The sequence below is a fragment of the Monodelphis domestica genome, chromosome 6 (genome assembly GCF_027887165.1).
Source record: "Monodelphis domestica isolate mMonDom1 chromosome 6, mMonDom1.pri, whole genome shotgun sequence".
In the NCBI taxonomy this organism is placed as follows: domain Eukaryota; kingdom Metazoa; phylum Chordata; class Mammalia; order Didelphimorphia; family Didelphidae; genus Monodelphis; species Monodelphis domestica.
In genome coordinates, this window is record NC_077232.1 from 14,715,752 (window position 1) to 14,731,671 (window position 15,920).

General features: G+C 34.3%; 1 protein-coding gene across 1 annotated transcript in view; it reads left to right on the forward strand.

Annotated features, from left to right (window-relative positions):
• The window catches only part of VN2R629 (vomeronasal 2 receptor 629), a 29,847-nt gene extending 15,170 nt beyond the window's left edge, over window positions 1-14,677 (forward strand). Inside the window, exons 3-5 of the mRNA NM_001102427.1 lie at window positions 10,154-10,372; window positions 11,734-11,857; window positions 13,773-14,677. Of these exons, the coding sequence (NP_001095897.1) occupies window positions 10,154-10,372; window positions 11,734-11,857; window positions 13,773-14,677 (1,248 nt within the window). The remainder of the gene's footprint in view (window positions 1-10,153; window positions 10,373-11,733; window positions 11,858-13,772) is intronic.
• Window positions 14,678-15,920: the final 1,243 nt, after the last annotated feature.

The window sequence follows — 15,920 nt, forward strand, 5'->3', positions numbered from 1 at the left end:
TTCTATAACCATTATCATCATTTCTTTAGTTATTATTTCTAAAACTATTATTAAACTGTGTATTCCTTCCAAACATCTTAAGAAAGGTTCTACATTTCATCATTTTGTGGCCCTTCTTCTCACAGAAGTGGCAAGTAATGGATTGATAATTAGATTTCTGGAGAGGGGCAATTGTTGTTGGTTTATTATCTTGCCCATTTCTAATTTAGTCATCCTATCTATTAAATATCTCATTTTTTTCTTCATTTCCTCCATGTCATCATTATTTTCTTCCTCCTTTTCTTTGTTTCCCTTTAAAACATATATAGCTCTTTTTCGCTATTCTTCAAGGTTCATATCTGACCATCTTGGGCATTGTGTTCTAAAATAATTCTTAATCGCTTTGCAAGATTTATTGACAAAGATCCTTCTAACTTATCTTAAGCTATTCTCTTTAGTTAGGTCCCAATCTAAGTATCTGTCCCCAAACTCGATAATTCTATCCATAAATCTGAGGGTGTTTCTTCTTCCTTTTGCTTAATTTTTTCCTGTTCCATCCACTTATCTGTACTGTCTGCACATTCCTTCATGGCCATGAGGATGGCCTCTCTACAACGGTATAGTTGTAGATAATCCTCAGGATTGTTATAGTCCCATTTGGGATCCTGAGATGGCCAATGTGCTGCATTATGCCCCCGGGTTTTGTTGACATGAGCAATTATTTTATTTTTTTCACAATCACTTAAAAAAGCCTGTAGTCAGTTCTCAACGTCCTTGTAAGATGTATTATACTGAAAAAAATATGTCTCCCATCTTTTTTGTTACTAGAAAAGGATCTTGTTCATATGTGGGGATATTTCGTGTAAATTCATTTATATCTTGGGGAGTAAACGGTATCCTATGTCTTAAAGTCACCACATCCCCATTCCGTCCTATTTCAGGTACTTCTCTTAGAGGAAACAGGCCTCTAGTTGAATTTTGTACCTGTGGGTCAGTTTGACAAGGACAGGTTTCTCTAGGAGGACAAGATCTCCTTTGCTTTGGAATTTGGTTTTCTGTAGGAGAGGGAACATGAGAAACTGGGATTGCAGGGGAAGGGTTTTGGAGATTAAATTCAGTCAAGATTTGCACTGCATGAGAGAAGCAGTCTGTTAACTGGGCTATAGGAAAGATGTTTTCCATCTCTATTTCAGGGAAGGAAATTTCCTCATTCAAAGGTTCAGAAACAGGTCTGTTTCTGGTAGAGTGGTTGTTTGCCAATTGATCCTGTAAGAAACTATTTAGATCTTCTAATTGGGCTTGCATTTTATCCTCAATTTTTCCTTTTTAATCCTCCATATTTCCCATTTTATCCTCAATATTTCCCATTTTATACTCAATATTTCCTATTTTATCCTCAATTTTTTCTATTTTATCCTCAATTTTTTTTATTTTATCCTCAATATTTTCTATTTTATCCTCAATATTTTCTATTTTATCCTCATTTTTTAAAATTTTATCCTCATTTTTTTATTTTATCCTCAATTTTTTTTAATTTTAGCATCTCTAAATATAGTATTGAGGAGTACAAAGATGACAGTACCTATTAATATAAAAATTTGGAGGTATCCTGCATTCCTCGATGACCCTACTTCTTCAGCTGCCATATAATTGTCAAAGAATGTAGTACTCATTTATATATATATATATTTTGTAATTTCACAAAACACGTGGGGAGCAGGGCAAAGCCACAAACTTTCCACAAGGTTTTTTTTTTTTAATCCAGGAAGTTGTTCCTTAAGGGAAAGGATATTTAGAAACAGCTCTTCAAGCCAGGACTTTAGAGTCCTGTTGCTGAGATTTAAAAGAGCTGTTTTCTGTCTATCAGAGTCACACAGCTGGGAAGTAAAAGGGACTAAGTGGTGAGACGGTAGAGAAAAAAGGCAAGGAATTTCAGAATTTTATTGAGAGGATTCTTTAGACTCCCGTGTGGTCAGCCACAATGTGACAAGGAAATCACTTTAAAAGACTGATATATATTAATTTAAGGTCGACAAGGAATTCAGCTATGTAATTCCTAAATGAAAACTCAAGTCAGCCGTCAGCCTTTTATAGAGTTTAATTACAAACAGGAGGAAGAAAGGAATTAGAGAGAGAGGGGGGGGGAGAGAAAGGGGAGAGAAGGGAATAGGGCTTAAATACCCCCTCTGTTTAGGCTGGGCCAAAAGGCCCAAGCCCTTAGATAGCTGGGGCAAAGAAAAGAGATCAGTCCCTATTACTCACGTGACCAAAATGGAGAAACAGTCTCAAAGGCCCCCACCTTCAGCTTCCTTCAGAGCAAGCTTCTCAGAGCACACTCCAACTACTCAGAAAAACTCCTCAACCAACCCACCTGAGTCTTCAGACCCCTCTATCTTTAAGGAACCATCCAAGTTCCCTCCCCTCAGTTCTCACATCTACCAATCACTGTCCATCAATTTCCCTGTGCCAATGGAGGCTCTAGCTTAACCCAGGACCACCCAGAGGTCTGGGCTTTGCACATGTCTGTTGGAGGTCATATTCTCAAATAATTAAATTTTGATCTATGCTGCAGCCCTTCCTAAATCCTGTTAGGACTGAGTGGGGTGGAAATTGTATTTTCCAAGACCTGATTCTGTCATTCCAAGTATCTCTATTGAATCAATTCTAAAATCAATCATGACTCAAAGAAATTCCTGTTCTGTGCTTAAGCATAGGTCAAAGCCCTTTCCATTGTTCAGCAAAAGGTTTCTGTCCTAAAGTAATCTTAAGAAGGGAGGAGAAGGAACCTCCCATGCCAATGGGGTTCATATTCCAATACACTATCAGTAAGAAATTTTCCAAGAATGAAATTTCCAAATGGTGAAATTTCCAACATTTATAAGTTTAAGAAATTTTAAGGTTTACAAGAGCAAGGACTTCTGGGGATTGAAGTCCTGGATTCAAGTCTCCATTTTTATATCCCCACATTTGATCCTCTGGGAAGAAGGACTTCCCCAAAGGATCATAAAAACATAATCAATTTAAAGATTACATTAATTTGAGGATAAGAGAAAAAAAAGAACAAAACCAATAATTGCTGGATGCATTGACAGAAAGCCAGTTAGGGGGTAGTCCCCTTTGTCATGAAAGTATACATACAAATAAATGTTCAATCAACTACACCCAAAGTTCAATTTGGATTTCTTTTTTGTGAAGCTTATGATCTGGAGGCATCTTCATGGTGACTTCTCCAACATTTCAGTTTCTGGATTTAGAGAGGTAGCCTCTTTATTTACCTAAAATTCTTCTCAAAAGGAACTTAAACTTTGCAATTTAAATAATGATATATATTTTTTTTACTTTCCCTCCGTTAAGAGGGTGATTGAAAAAAAATAAACAACACAGGATTACTTAGGGATGCATGGATGAGTTATGAGCTATATGAATCAATTGGTAAGAGAAATCAAAAAGACATCAGAAAAATCCAACTAAAAAAATTTCTGGATGAAAATATAGACTATCAAAGTCTTATGTGTAAAAATTCTAAGTAAAAGAAAAAGAAATCTATAACAGGTCCTTGAATCAGGGCCCAATTAAAATGATCTAAGCAATGATGTATTTACCCAGACAGTAGCCAGGACTACAAAAAGTTACCATACTATGAAAGACAGAAAAAAGGGACTCTATTGTAGGAGCCAAATTTGAGATACTTGGTAGAATGTGGAATAAGGAAGAACTGCCTTTAACACATGTTAAACAGCCGCAACCTCGAACCCCAACACATTCAAGTCCTCTTTGTCTAGGCTCAAAATTACATCAATCCCACCAGGATTGGTTGGTCTCTTTCATGTTGTGCTCAATTGGCGCTATGCATTTTAGCTTTGTGCTTCTTTGGCACTGTGCAATGGCTCTTTTGTGTGTATCATGTCCTAGAATCAGACAGAATTATTAAGTAAAGTCCCATAATTTTTCTTTATTAATTAGTGCCATCATTTTTATAGTCCCAAGCTTTTGGGGCATGCATTAGCAAATTAATCTTAAACTTATAGTACTGCAAAATCAAAAAGTTAAAGAAAATCTTAATGCTGGTGACATGTGCTTCAAATATAAAAAGGAGAGAAAAAATTAAAAAATTACTGAAATAGTATATTGCACATGCAAGAAAATATAATAAAAGAGCTTTAAAAATTCAAAAATATAGCTTATAATCATTGACGCACTGTGTCAGCTATGAAAATAAAGATTACAAGGCTTTCTCACCAAAAATGAAATCCATTTCCTCTTCCTATCTGGCCATGATCCACTGTAACTATGAGCAAATAGATTGAATAAGGTAACATTTTCATTTTTAAAGAACAGTAGTACAAATATGTAGTTATCAATATCCCCAAAATTCTCAATAGCCTAATTAATTACAATAGCAAACAAACACACTATCATATTTCACAATAGTTGCTATATGACATTATAGAGCCTATGAATTGATAGATATTTGTCACAATTTTTTACAAACGTAGCAAATCTTTCAACCTTCGTAATAAACATATTTTTAAACAAAATAAAAGTCATTTTGGGTTTAGAACATCAAAAAGAAATCTAGATATCATTCTAAGTTAAGTAGTGAGCTGAAGAGTAAAAATGAAAGATGCTCCTTCTTGGAGGCTTTTTAGGGATACAAATTCCCTGAGATTAACTGCCCCAACTTCCATTCACATATTTAGAAATGCAGGAAGGTTGGGGTTTATAAAATGTATTTCACTTCAGCTACTAGAATGGGCCTTACCTCATGGTAGGGGCAGGCAAAAATTACCAGAGATTGTAAAAAAAATTTTTAAAATTCATGTTTAAAAAACCCTTAAAATCAGTTGAGATATTTAGCACATTAAATTTTCCAAAGGTTGTTATAGCAATTGTAACCAGTTCTGAAGTCCATCCATCCTCTATGTGACAATTTACAAAGGCAAAATAGAAAAACTGTTTTTTCATATATGGGATTAATTACAATGATATTTGTTCAATATGGTTATAGCGGAAAAGCAACAGAATTTAACAGTAGTCAAAACTCAGTACGTTAAAATGATTCAGTGTAACAGAGTAATATTGAATGCAGTAATATATGAATTTAAAATTACAAAGTTAAACCTTAAATAAAGCAAACAGTAAAATGCAATAGAAATACAGAGATTTATATAAACCATTGGAGTCTGAAATGCCTTAAAATATAGCCTCTAGTCTCTTCAAAGAACTTTGGGTGTTTCAGCCATTTAGATGTCTATTGTCGGAAGGCAGAGTGGTAAGGGCTAAGCAATGGGGGTTAAGGGACCCATCCAGGGCCCCACAGCTGGGAAGTATCTGAGGCCAGACTTCAACCCAGGACCTCCTGTCTCTCAGTTCTCTGAGCCACCTAGTTGCCCCTTCAAAGTTAAAGTTATAAGGAGTTGAATCTTTTTTCTGGCACACAGGTTAAATCAACGAAATTACCAGAACAGTCAAAAGGTATCCTTTTAAATAGTCCATTGCTTTTAAGTTCCTGTTTGGAAAAGACTGTTTCTTCTCCACCTTTAGTCACTCCACTCTGCCCACATGGCCAATACCCCTGCTTGTCACCAACTGGTATAAATGAGTCCTGAGCAAACTGTTCCAAGGATCTGGGTTGAAAAGGGAACAGGTGAGGGAGAGAGAGAGCACCGGGGTGGGCAGGTGAGCTGCAATCTGGACCTAACAGCAAACCATTCTGGAGCGGATGGCTGCAGCTGATAAAGATGGTTTTCTAAAAAGGCATCTTGGAAAAATGTGGCTTAAAAATTTTCTTGTCAGTAGCTATTAAAGGCTGAACTAAAGATCAGTAAAGAAAAGAATCAGAAGATTGAGATTATTTTGTTTTCCTGACTTCGTAAGCCAAAACTGTAAAGATTAAAAATAGGGAAACTGATGCTGGTAGAAATAAGTTTCTCTCTGAAAGGAGGATTATATTTTTAGAGTTTAATTAAAGGCTGAGAATTTAAGTAAATACAAGTAAGAAAGCACATGCCTAGGCCCAGAGAGGCATAGAAAACCTCACCTACATTATGAAAAGAGATGCATCTGCTTGGAAGCAGCAACAAGAAAGAGAAGAGACCCCACTTACAGCAGAGACCTATTAAATAATCCTTTGTTCTTGGCCCAGGTGAGAATTCAGTGAGATTACAAAGCATTCTGGGGAAGTGGAGCAAAGACTTCTGGGGATTGAATTCCTGTATTCAAGTCTCCATTTTTACAGATTTTAGACCTTGTTGTTTTTTGATTTTTATTTTTCCTTAAAAGGAAAGCTATCAGCCTGGGTCTTTAAAGCCTTCAGCCTGGTTAGAGCCCAGCATCCCAGCAGTTTTAAGACTGCTAACAAAGCTGCTTTTCAACTGGGAGTTTTCAAACCTTCTCTAGCTGCCCAACTGCAGCTCATTCCCATAGTTTTGCTTCTACCTTCTGAGCCTCTACATCTTCTGAGCCTATACATCAACATGTATATCATGATTACTAAATATAAAATGTGATTCTGAAATATAAAAAATGTAAAATATGTAGTATACTGTGTAATTATAAAATAGCATAATAGAAATATTACCCCCACACTATGACGATGATGATGACAATGATGATGACCACATCCACTATGATCACTACTTCTACCTTGACTAACACTATAAATATGATATTATTGCTACTACTACTATATTACTGCTACTACTGTGACTACTATTATATCTACTACTTCTAGGCAAGCAAATTTGTCCTTGAATCCTTGTAAACTTCTAGAATAGATTATCTTTTTGCTTTTATTTGAACTCTTGACTTATTGTTGACATTTAAAAATATCAATATATAACACTTTAAATTTAGAAATGTGTCAATGGAAGAGATTATGGAGAGAGAGAGAGAGAGAGAGAGAGAGAGAGAGTTGGTTGTTTTTAAGTATATTATTAACAGATATCTCCAGGGTTTTTACCCATAATATTTTAATACTTAAAATATATTGTTTATTTAATTGCAACATTCTTTTTATTTTATAGTTTGACTTCTGTGACAAGGAAATCACTTTAAAAGACTGATATATATTAATTTAAGGTCGACAAGGAATTCAGCCATGTAATTCCTAAATGAAAACTCAAGTCAGCAGTCAACCTTTTATGGAGTTTAATTAAAAACAGGAAGAAGAAAGGTATTAGAAATAGAGAGAGAGAGAGAGAGAGAGAGAGAGAGAGAGAGAGAGAGAGAGAGAGAGAGAGAGAGAGAGGAGAAAGGGGAGAGAAGGGAATAGGGCTTAAATACCCCTTCTGTTTAGGCTGGGCCAAAAGGCCCAAGCCCTTAGATAGCTGAGGCAAAGAAAAGAGATCAATCCCTATCACTCAAGTGACCAAAATGGAGAAACAGTCTCAGGGGCCTCCACCTTCAGCTTCCTTCAGAGCCCACTCTCAAAGCACCACCTCTCAGAGCCAAAACCTCTCCAACCAACCACCACCAGTCCTCAAACCCCTCTATCTTTAAGGAAACCATCCAAGTTCCCTCCCCTCAGTTCTCACATCTACCAATCACTGTACATGGCTTCCCTGTGCCAATGGTGGATCTAGCTTAACCCAGGACTGCCCAGACATCTGTGGCTTTGCACATGTCTGTTGAAGGTCATATTCTCAAATAATTAAATCTTGATCCTTTGCTGCAGCCCTTCCTAAATCCTGTTAGGACTGAGTGGGGTGGAAATTGTAGTTTCCAAGACCTGGTTCTGTCATTCCAAGTATCTCTGTTTTATCAATTCTAAAATCAATCATGATTCAAAGAAATTCCTGTTCTATGCTTAAGCATAGGTCAAAGCCCTTTCCATTGTTCAGCAAAAGGTTTCTGTCCTAAAGTAATCTTAAGAAGGGAGGAGAAGGAACCTCCCATGCCAATGGGGTTCACATTCCAATAGAGTTCCCACTATCAATAGGAAATTTTTCAAGTATGAAATTTCCCAATGGTGAAATTTCCAACATTTATAAGTCTAAGAAATTTTAAGGTTTACACTTCTGAACTCTCTCCACCTTCCTACCTTCCACCCCTACTTCCATTCACTAAGAGGAAAGATAAATAATTAAATATACATGTGAAATCATGCAAAACTGGTCTGTATTAGCCTTGTCTCTGAAGAAAAAGCAGGAAGAAGAAAATGAGTGAGGAATTAAACATCATTTTACAGTAGGAGTTCATCATTAATCTCTCTAGTAGTATGTAGTATGTTTTCATGTTATTGATCAGAGAAGTCAATTCTTTCACAATTAATCAACACAGCTACAGTGTTATACTGTGCATAATATCCTGGTCCTTCTTGTTTCACTTTCCAACAGTTCATAAAAGATTTTCCATGTTTCTCTAAAATCAACCCCATTGGTATTTCCCTTAGTACAATAGAACCCCATCACAACGATTTTCTATAATTTATTCAGTTTTTTTTTCCAATTGATGAACATTCCCTCAATTGGTAATTCTTTGTCACCTGGAAATGAGCAGCTATATACATTTTTATAAACATAGATCCTTTTTCATTTTCTTTGATATTTTCACCCAAAGATGTAGTATTTTTATAGATGGGTGAATGGGTATTAGTAATTTATATAAATTTGGGCATGAATACAAATTGTTCTGCAGTGTAAAGGGAGATGTTCATTGCTCCACTAATAAGTTACTAAATTATTTCCCTCATAATATTCAGAATATGTTTGTTTTTTCAATAATCTTAAATTGGCATACCCCAGATGATTCAAGATCTACTTTTTTAATTTATACTGAGATAGAGCATTTTCCCATATGATTGTGTTTAACTTAGATTTTTTATTCTTAAAAAAGTCTTTTTGAATTTTCTGACCATCTATCAAGTGAATATTTTAAATGTTATAATATTATTTCAGTTGTAGACTAAATGTATATTTCAGAAATGAAATCTTTACAAGAAAATCATGATGTTAAAAATTTTTATATTACTTGTTGCCCTTTGGCATAACATGATTTACCTAATTGTCTCTTTTAATTAGGTCTATTTTAGCTTTTGTTCTGTCAGAGATCTTGATTGGTACCTTTTGATTTTTGACCTAAGCAAATTTCTGTACATTCTGCTAAAGCCCTTATTTTAATTCTAAGAACTTTTTGGTTCCTGTATTTTTATGGCACACAATATATTGTCTGATATTGATTCCTTATGCATTGTGCTTTGATGCTATCTATGAGTGAATCTATATGATTTACACTCTTATTCATGATTACACTACTGTCTATTTCTCTCCATTATATATATTTTCTGTTTTTCTTTTGTATTCTTTTTGTGTCCTGTCTTTTCCTTAAAATTCTGTTTTCCCTTCTTTTTTTTGTATTTTACATTCTTTTATTCCCTTCCCTAGTACTTCTCAGTGGTTCAACCATTGCTTGCTCATTTTTCTTTTATTTCCACTGCAACAGTTCTTTCTTGGGTGCCTTTTTATGTAAATTAATTTCTCTATTTGTCCTTTTACTTCCAACAAAATATTTATTTTGGTATTTTTAAAATTGTTCTCTCTTAAATCTTCCTCAATTTTGTTATTATTTCATTTTCTTACAATCTATCATAATGCAACAACATCTTTCCTTTTCTCTTTTACTGGAATTATTTTCCTTTATTTTGTTTCAATGAACTTTTTCAAATTGTTTACTCTTTTAAGTATTTGTATTTTCCTTTTCTCCTTTACCTTGAATTTCAGCAGTATGAATTGAAAGAGTTCTTTAATCCTAAATTTACCTAATCAAATATTCTATAGATCTTGGATAGACTATTTTTTTCTTAGGAAAAAGACTTCTTGTTGAAAGCCATCCATTGTCTGTGAATACAGATTTTTACAAAAGAACTTGAAATGCCAGATATCAGAAGTATTTCAAAGAAATTCATGATATGTTGGAGGGAAGTTAAAATTATATCAGAGATTGGTTCATCATCTAGAAGATTACTCTTATGGCATCTATGACTTGCTAGGAAAAAAAAGTGAAATTGAGTGTGGAATGCTGGGTAAAACTCAGTAAGAAACATTTATGAAAAAAAAGAATGATAGCTTTTGTAAGCTTCAAACACATAGCCATTTTGTGTTGATTTTAAAGACTTAGAAGAGTGAATGAACCCTTCTTTCCTAAATGAGTAACAAACTTCTGCCCTTGCCTTCAGCTCCTCCACTTCCTGAAGTGCGTTAATGCTGTCACTGGATTCAAACCTGAGTTATGTGGGGATGGACCCTCCATGACTGCTGAGACATACGATATCCTGAATTTTAGATCATTCCCTGGTAAGATTTGGTCAGAGGTGAAAGTTGGAGAAGTGATTCCTCATGAAAAAGTATTAAGTATTAATGAAGAGGACATAGATTGGCCAGAAGATTTCCCTCAGGTAAGAGTCAAGTGAATGAGAGCTACATAGATGAGGCTGTTAGAAGCCTGGTCACTGTTGTCTATTCATTAGACCTTAAAACTTCTATGAAGACATTGTGAATGACGAGGACAGAACTGAAACATCTTCTTTCCTCTTTTGCTCTTAGTAAGACAGAAGTTTGATTCCTTATTTCCTTTTCTCAATAGTCCCTTAAAAGTCTTTCTGATTAAGTTATGTAATGATCTGAATTAATCACATGATGAAAATCTGGAAATACCTCAGATCAAGTGGAAAAGTTTGAATAGCAACAGAAGGAGGGAGAGTGGAAAAGTTTTACCCTCAAAAGAGAGCGGTAACACCAAAGTATAGCTTATATTAACATTTGATCATGAGTTTGTCTTCCCAAAAATTCCCATGTCTGCTTTTAGAGGCTCTTAATTAAAATGTGCCTGAATAATGGGAAGAGTGTCAGGAGTCAAGGAGGCTCCTTTTCTCCAGTTCAAATCTGGCTTCAAATACTTACTAGCTCTATCAGTCCGGGTGGTCACTGAATCCTTTTTCCTTCCATTTTTATTTTTGGTAAAATCTGATGAGGAAGGAAATGGTTAACCAGTCTGGTATCTTTGATAAGAAAATGCTAAGTAAATTCCTGAAAAATAGCACAAATGCAAAATAACCAAACAACAAATCGAATGTTGTTGGTATTTCCTCTTCCGATATAGAATATATATACATTCAATTCTATTTGTCTATGGGAAGTCATAAATCCCAGTTTCTCTGAATCATCAGAGGTACCTCCAGATGCCAGACTAAGAAACAAGATCAACCATTCAAATAACTTGATTCTTATTAATCCAGCAGATTCAATCCAACTTAAATATTAGTTAATTATTGCTTTAAATTTTGTAAATTAAAATTTTATTATAAACGGTCTAAAGTTATGACTCCCTGAGAAATTCAGGTTACTTTACTCAAATACCAAGAACAGGACTTTTTTAGTGAACAAAAATATAAAGAAATATTTCCTCTTCTGTAAGAAATATGTTACTGCAACATTCCTTGTACCAAATTAAGTTCACTGTAGAGATGTGCTGTCACATATTTGGTGGAAAATATGCTATCAACACATTTGTATTTTATAAATTGGAGCAGCTATAATGTGTCTAGAGTCAATTGTATTTATATTCATGTTTTTAGGAAGAGATGAGACTAAGTAGAAGAGGGAGAAATGGGAGAAAATCTCTGTTCAGAAATATATCATCCTTATATTTCCAAAACTCAAATATTTTATTCTAAATGTTTGCTATAGAAGAAGTCTTAAATCATCATTTCCTCATCTTGCACTGATATTTATTTCTCTTCCTTTTATGGAAACTCAGATTCCTAGTTCTACCTGCAGTGTAGCCTGTGGCCCTGGCTTCAGGAAGCAATTACGTGAAGGCCAGCCCATCTGCTGCTTTGACTGTACCTTATGCCCTGATGGGAAGATTTCCAACATAACAGGTAGGTGCATAAAGAGAAATAATTCTTCCAAATTATAAACATTCAATTTCTTTCTTTTTATTTAATTTTATTTTCATGGCTGAACCTGAGAAATTTGACTCTTACCAGAGTCATATGGAATATTTCTATGTCATATTGTGTCCTAACAATATTTACTTCAATTAGCAAAATTCCATTTACCATAGCTTAGACCTTGAAAATTATATTCCTATATTTTCTACTCAATTATGTTCTATTCATTTTTTACTTATGAATTAAATCTAATTTCATTTAGAGGTTTCAGAATGTAGAGAATACATTGTAGCAGATTGATATTTATGTATTGTCATTATACCTTTAAAGTATTCTATATATTTAAAAGGTTTTTTAATTATAGCAAAATGATTTTCAAATTAAGATTCTGTTTATTATTGTGAACTTAATATTTTCTTTAAAAATATTCCATTAAATATTCAATTGTGTTCAGATAACTGTTGGCATTAACATAGTTTAAAAAAGCCAATCTATAATCTAATAGCATCCCCTGTTTAAAATATATTTTAACTGTAATTCTGAAACAAAGATTTCTTATATATCAAAAGCACATGATAAATTAGAAATAGAGTATTAATGTATACAATGATATATTTAAAACTAAGTACAAATAACAGGAACAAAAACAATTCCTTATTCCCTGATAAGTATTTTGCATTTAAACAAGAAAGAGATGAAAGAATTATTGAGCATTTGAAACTAATGAATATACAATTTGCTTCACAACAGTTTATTTCACTTTCTGCTAAATCTGCCATTTGCAATGGATAGGCAGAATAGCGTATATAAGAAGTAGAATCATCTTTTATTGTGTTTGTTTCTTTTTATTTTTACCCAAGGCTCACTGGTATGAAATGTTTATATCCAATATTCCCATATCATGACTAAATTGACATCCACCCTCTAACTGAATAATGAATGATATCTAATCCACCAGTGTTTCAATAAATGTGATTTAATCAAATTCCTTTTCCTATAATATTTCTCTTGTATATATCTAAATTTCACTCTCCACCCAAATCTCATGAGCACAAATAAAAATTCTAGTTAATAAGTATATACTTTACTAATAGTTCAGGTAAAAAAAGAGCAAAGAATTAGTACTTATGTACATTTATAAGAAACACACTTGGTGAGAGTAATAGTCACTGATGACGAAATAATGCTAATGTATGCAATAAAATATCATCCTGATGAGTGGAAATTATGAAGAAGAAAGATTTGAAATCGACACTTGATAACCTGAAGAAAGTTTGCAGCCATTGCTATATATAAATGACAGTTTCTAATTTAAAAAATCACAATATTTATGAAAACTATCTTTAAAAACATTCAATCGGAAATGTTTGATTACTATCAAAAGAATCCTGGACCTAAAGAACACGGAGGACTTGCAATTGTGCATTTTCAGAAAAGAATTGTTATAATAAACAATGATTACAATATAAATTATTCTCTCCTTCATTACTCTTCTGAGAATACTATATACAAGTATAAAAATATACACAAATACTATATATATGTTTATATGTATGTATATATACACATATATATGTAGACATATATGTAGTCATCACTTAGGCCTTAAGGTTTTTCTGTGGAGAGTTAAATTTTGGAAAGTGTCATAGTTTAGTTTTCATTTAAGAAATATGTGACAGAATGAATAACTAACAAGTTTTTTTTTCCACAAGTAGAGATAAAGAGAAACTCAAATATGTTTTTTAAATTTTATTGACTCTCTAGAATTATTATTCTTCTGAAGAAAGAGGAGTCTAAAAAAACAGTTGAGCTTCATGAGGAATGTCTAATGTTGAAATTGCTGGAGAAAGAAAAATATAAAGCATATAAAACAGAGTGAGATTAATTTTTATTGTATTTCCAGATGCAGAAGAGTGCATGAAATGCCCTGAAGATCACTACCCAAGCAAGGAGAAAGATAGATGCCTGCCAAAGACAGTAACTTATCTGGCTTATGAAGAAACTCTGGGAAAATTTCTGGCCTCTTCAGCTTTCTGCTTCTCCATTCTCACCACCTTTGTCCTTGGAGTATTTGTTATGCACAGAGACACCCCCATAGTAAAAGCCAATAATCGCAGTCTCAGCTATATTCTGCTCATCTCTCTCACTCTTTGCTTCCTTTCTTCCTTACTCTTTCTTGGACGTCCTACACCAGTCACCTGCATCTTAAGACAAACCACATTTGCCATTGTGTTCACGGTGGCCATTGCTTCCATCTTGGCCAAAACCATCACTGTGGTTCTGGCCTTTAGGGCCACTAAACCAGGGAGCCAGCTCAGGAGGTGGCTGAGACCAGCAGTATCTCATTCCCTCATTTTCCTTTGTACACTTATCCAGATGTGCATCTGTGGCATCTGGCTGGGAACATATCCCCCATTCCTTGAGAAGGATACACACTCTGAGGCTTCCTTCATTGTCATTCAGTGCAATGAGGGCTCCCTTGTGACCTTCTACTGTGTCCTTGGCTACATGGGCTTCCTGGCCTTGGTCAGCTTTACATTGGCTTTCCTGGCAAGGAATCTGCCAGACACTTTCAATGAAGCCAAGTACCTGACCTTCAGCATGCTGGTGTTTTGCAGTGTTTGGATTGCCTTCTTGCCCACATATCAGAGCACCAAAGGGAAAGCCATGGTGGCCATGGAGATCTTTTCCATCTTGGTCTCCAGTGCTGGGATTCTCATCTGTATCTTTGCTCCCAAATGCTATGTGATCCTTCTGAGGCCTGACAGAAATACCCTGGAGATATTGAGAAACAAAGCTAGTCCTTGAGGAGCAATGTGTTCTCAAGCTCTTCCTCACAAATCTTAAAGATATAGCTCTTGCTTCTTAATAAATGATTTAAAATACTCTAGCTTTTATACCATTTATTTTCTGTTATCATCATGTCTTTCTTTTGTTCAAAATTCAAAAATTATATTGAAGAAAGTTGTATTGCTTGATTTCTGAAGAGAGTTAGAAGTAAATTACTATGTATACAAAATGGCCTCTAAAGAGCAGAACCTTAATATGTAGATATGTTGAGATCAGCATTTGTATTGAAACTGACTGCAACGCCTACTTGTGTCTCTCCACTTCTGTTTCTAAGCACACATGTCTCTGAAGATGTAGTAAGTGAAATTGAATGGGCTTGCCTGCCCTAGGTTTTTTTTTCTATTTTTGTATTTCTTTATTCTTGATTTCTAATAATCTTTAATAAAACTCTAAAAATATAATTATTTTAGTAGAGAAACTAATTTAACTGTTACAGTTCTGGCGACCACTAGATTGGATGATAACTTCTCAATATATATATTTTTTAAAGATAGCCTATATAATGATTATCAGGTACGAGCCAAATATTGAGATACTTGACTGTAAGTTTTTTCATTAAGAGTGTGGATAAAAGGAATGCCTATGTTTTAACGTATGTCAAGTGTCGCAACCTCAAGTCTCACGCTAGGTTCAAGTGCTTTGTAATGGCTTAGAAGTGCATCAATGCTACCTGGATTGGTTTCCTCTTTTTTTTTATTTTACCTATGTGCTCTTTTGGCACAATTCATCTTTAGCTTTGTGCTTCTTTAGCCCTATGCAATGGCTCTTTTAGTATTATCTTGTCCTAGAATCAGACAGAATCATTAAGCAAAGTCCCATAATTTTATTAAACAATTAGTGGCATTATTTTTATAGTCTCAAACTCTTGGGCCATGCATTGATATTATAGCAAATATATTTCAATCTTATATTACTGCTAAATCAAAAAAGTTAAAGAAAATCTTAATACTGATGGCATGTGCTTAAAATATAAAAAGGCGAGAAAAAATAAAAGCTGAAATAGCATGTTGCACTTGCAAGAAAAATATAATAATAAAAAAGTTTTAAAAATTAAAAAATGTAGCATATAATCATTGATACACTGTGTGGTATTTGGGGGCTGGAATCTGAAGTATTGAATTGGGCTGGTGTCAGTAGGTTGACTGTGGGTTGAAGGCTAATAGACACTCTGACCAGGGCAGAACCTGGTCTGAGATCACAC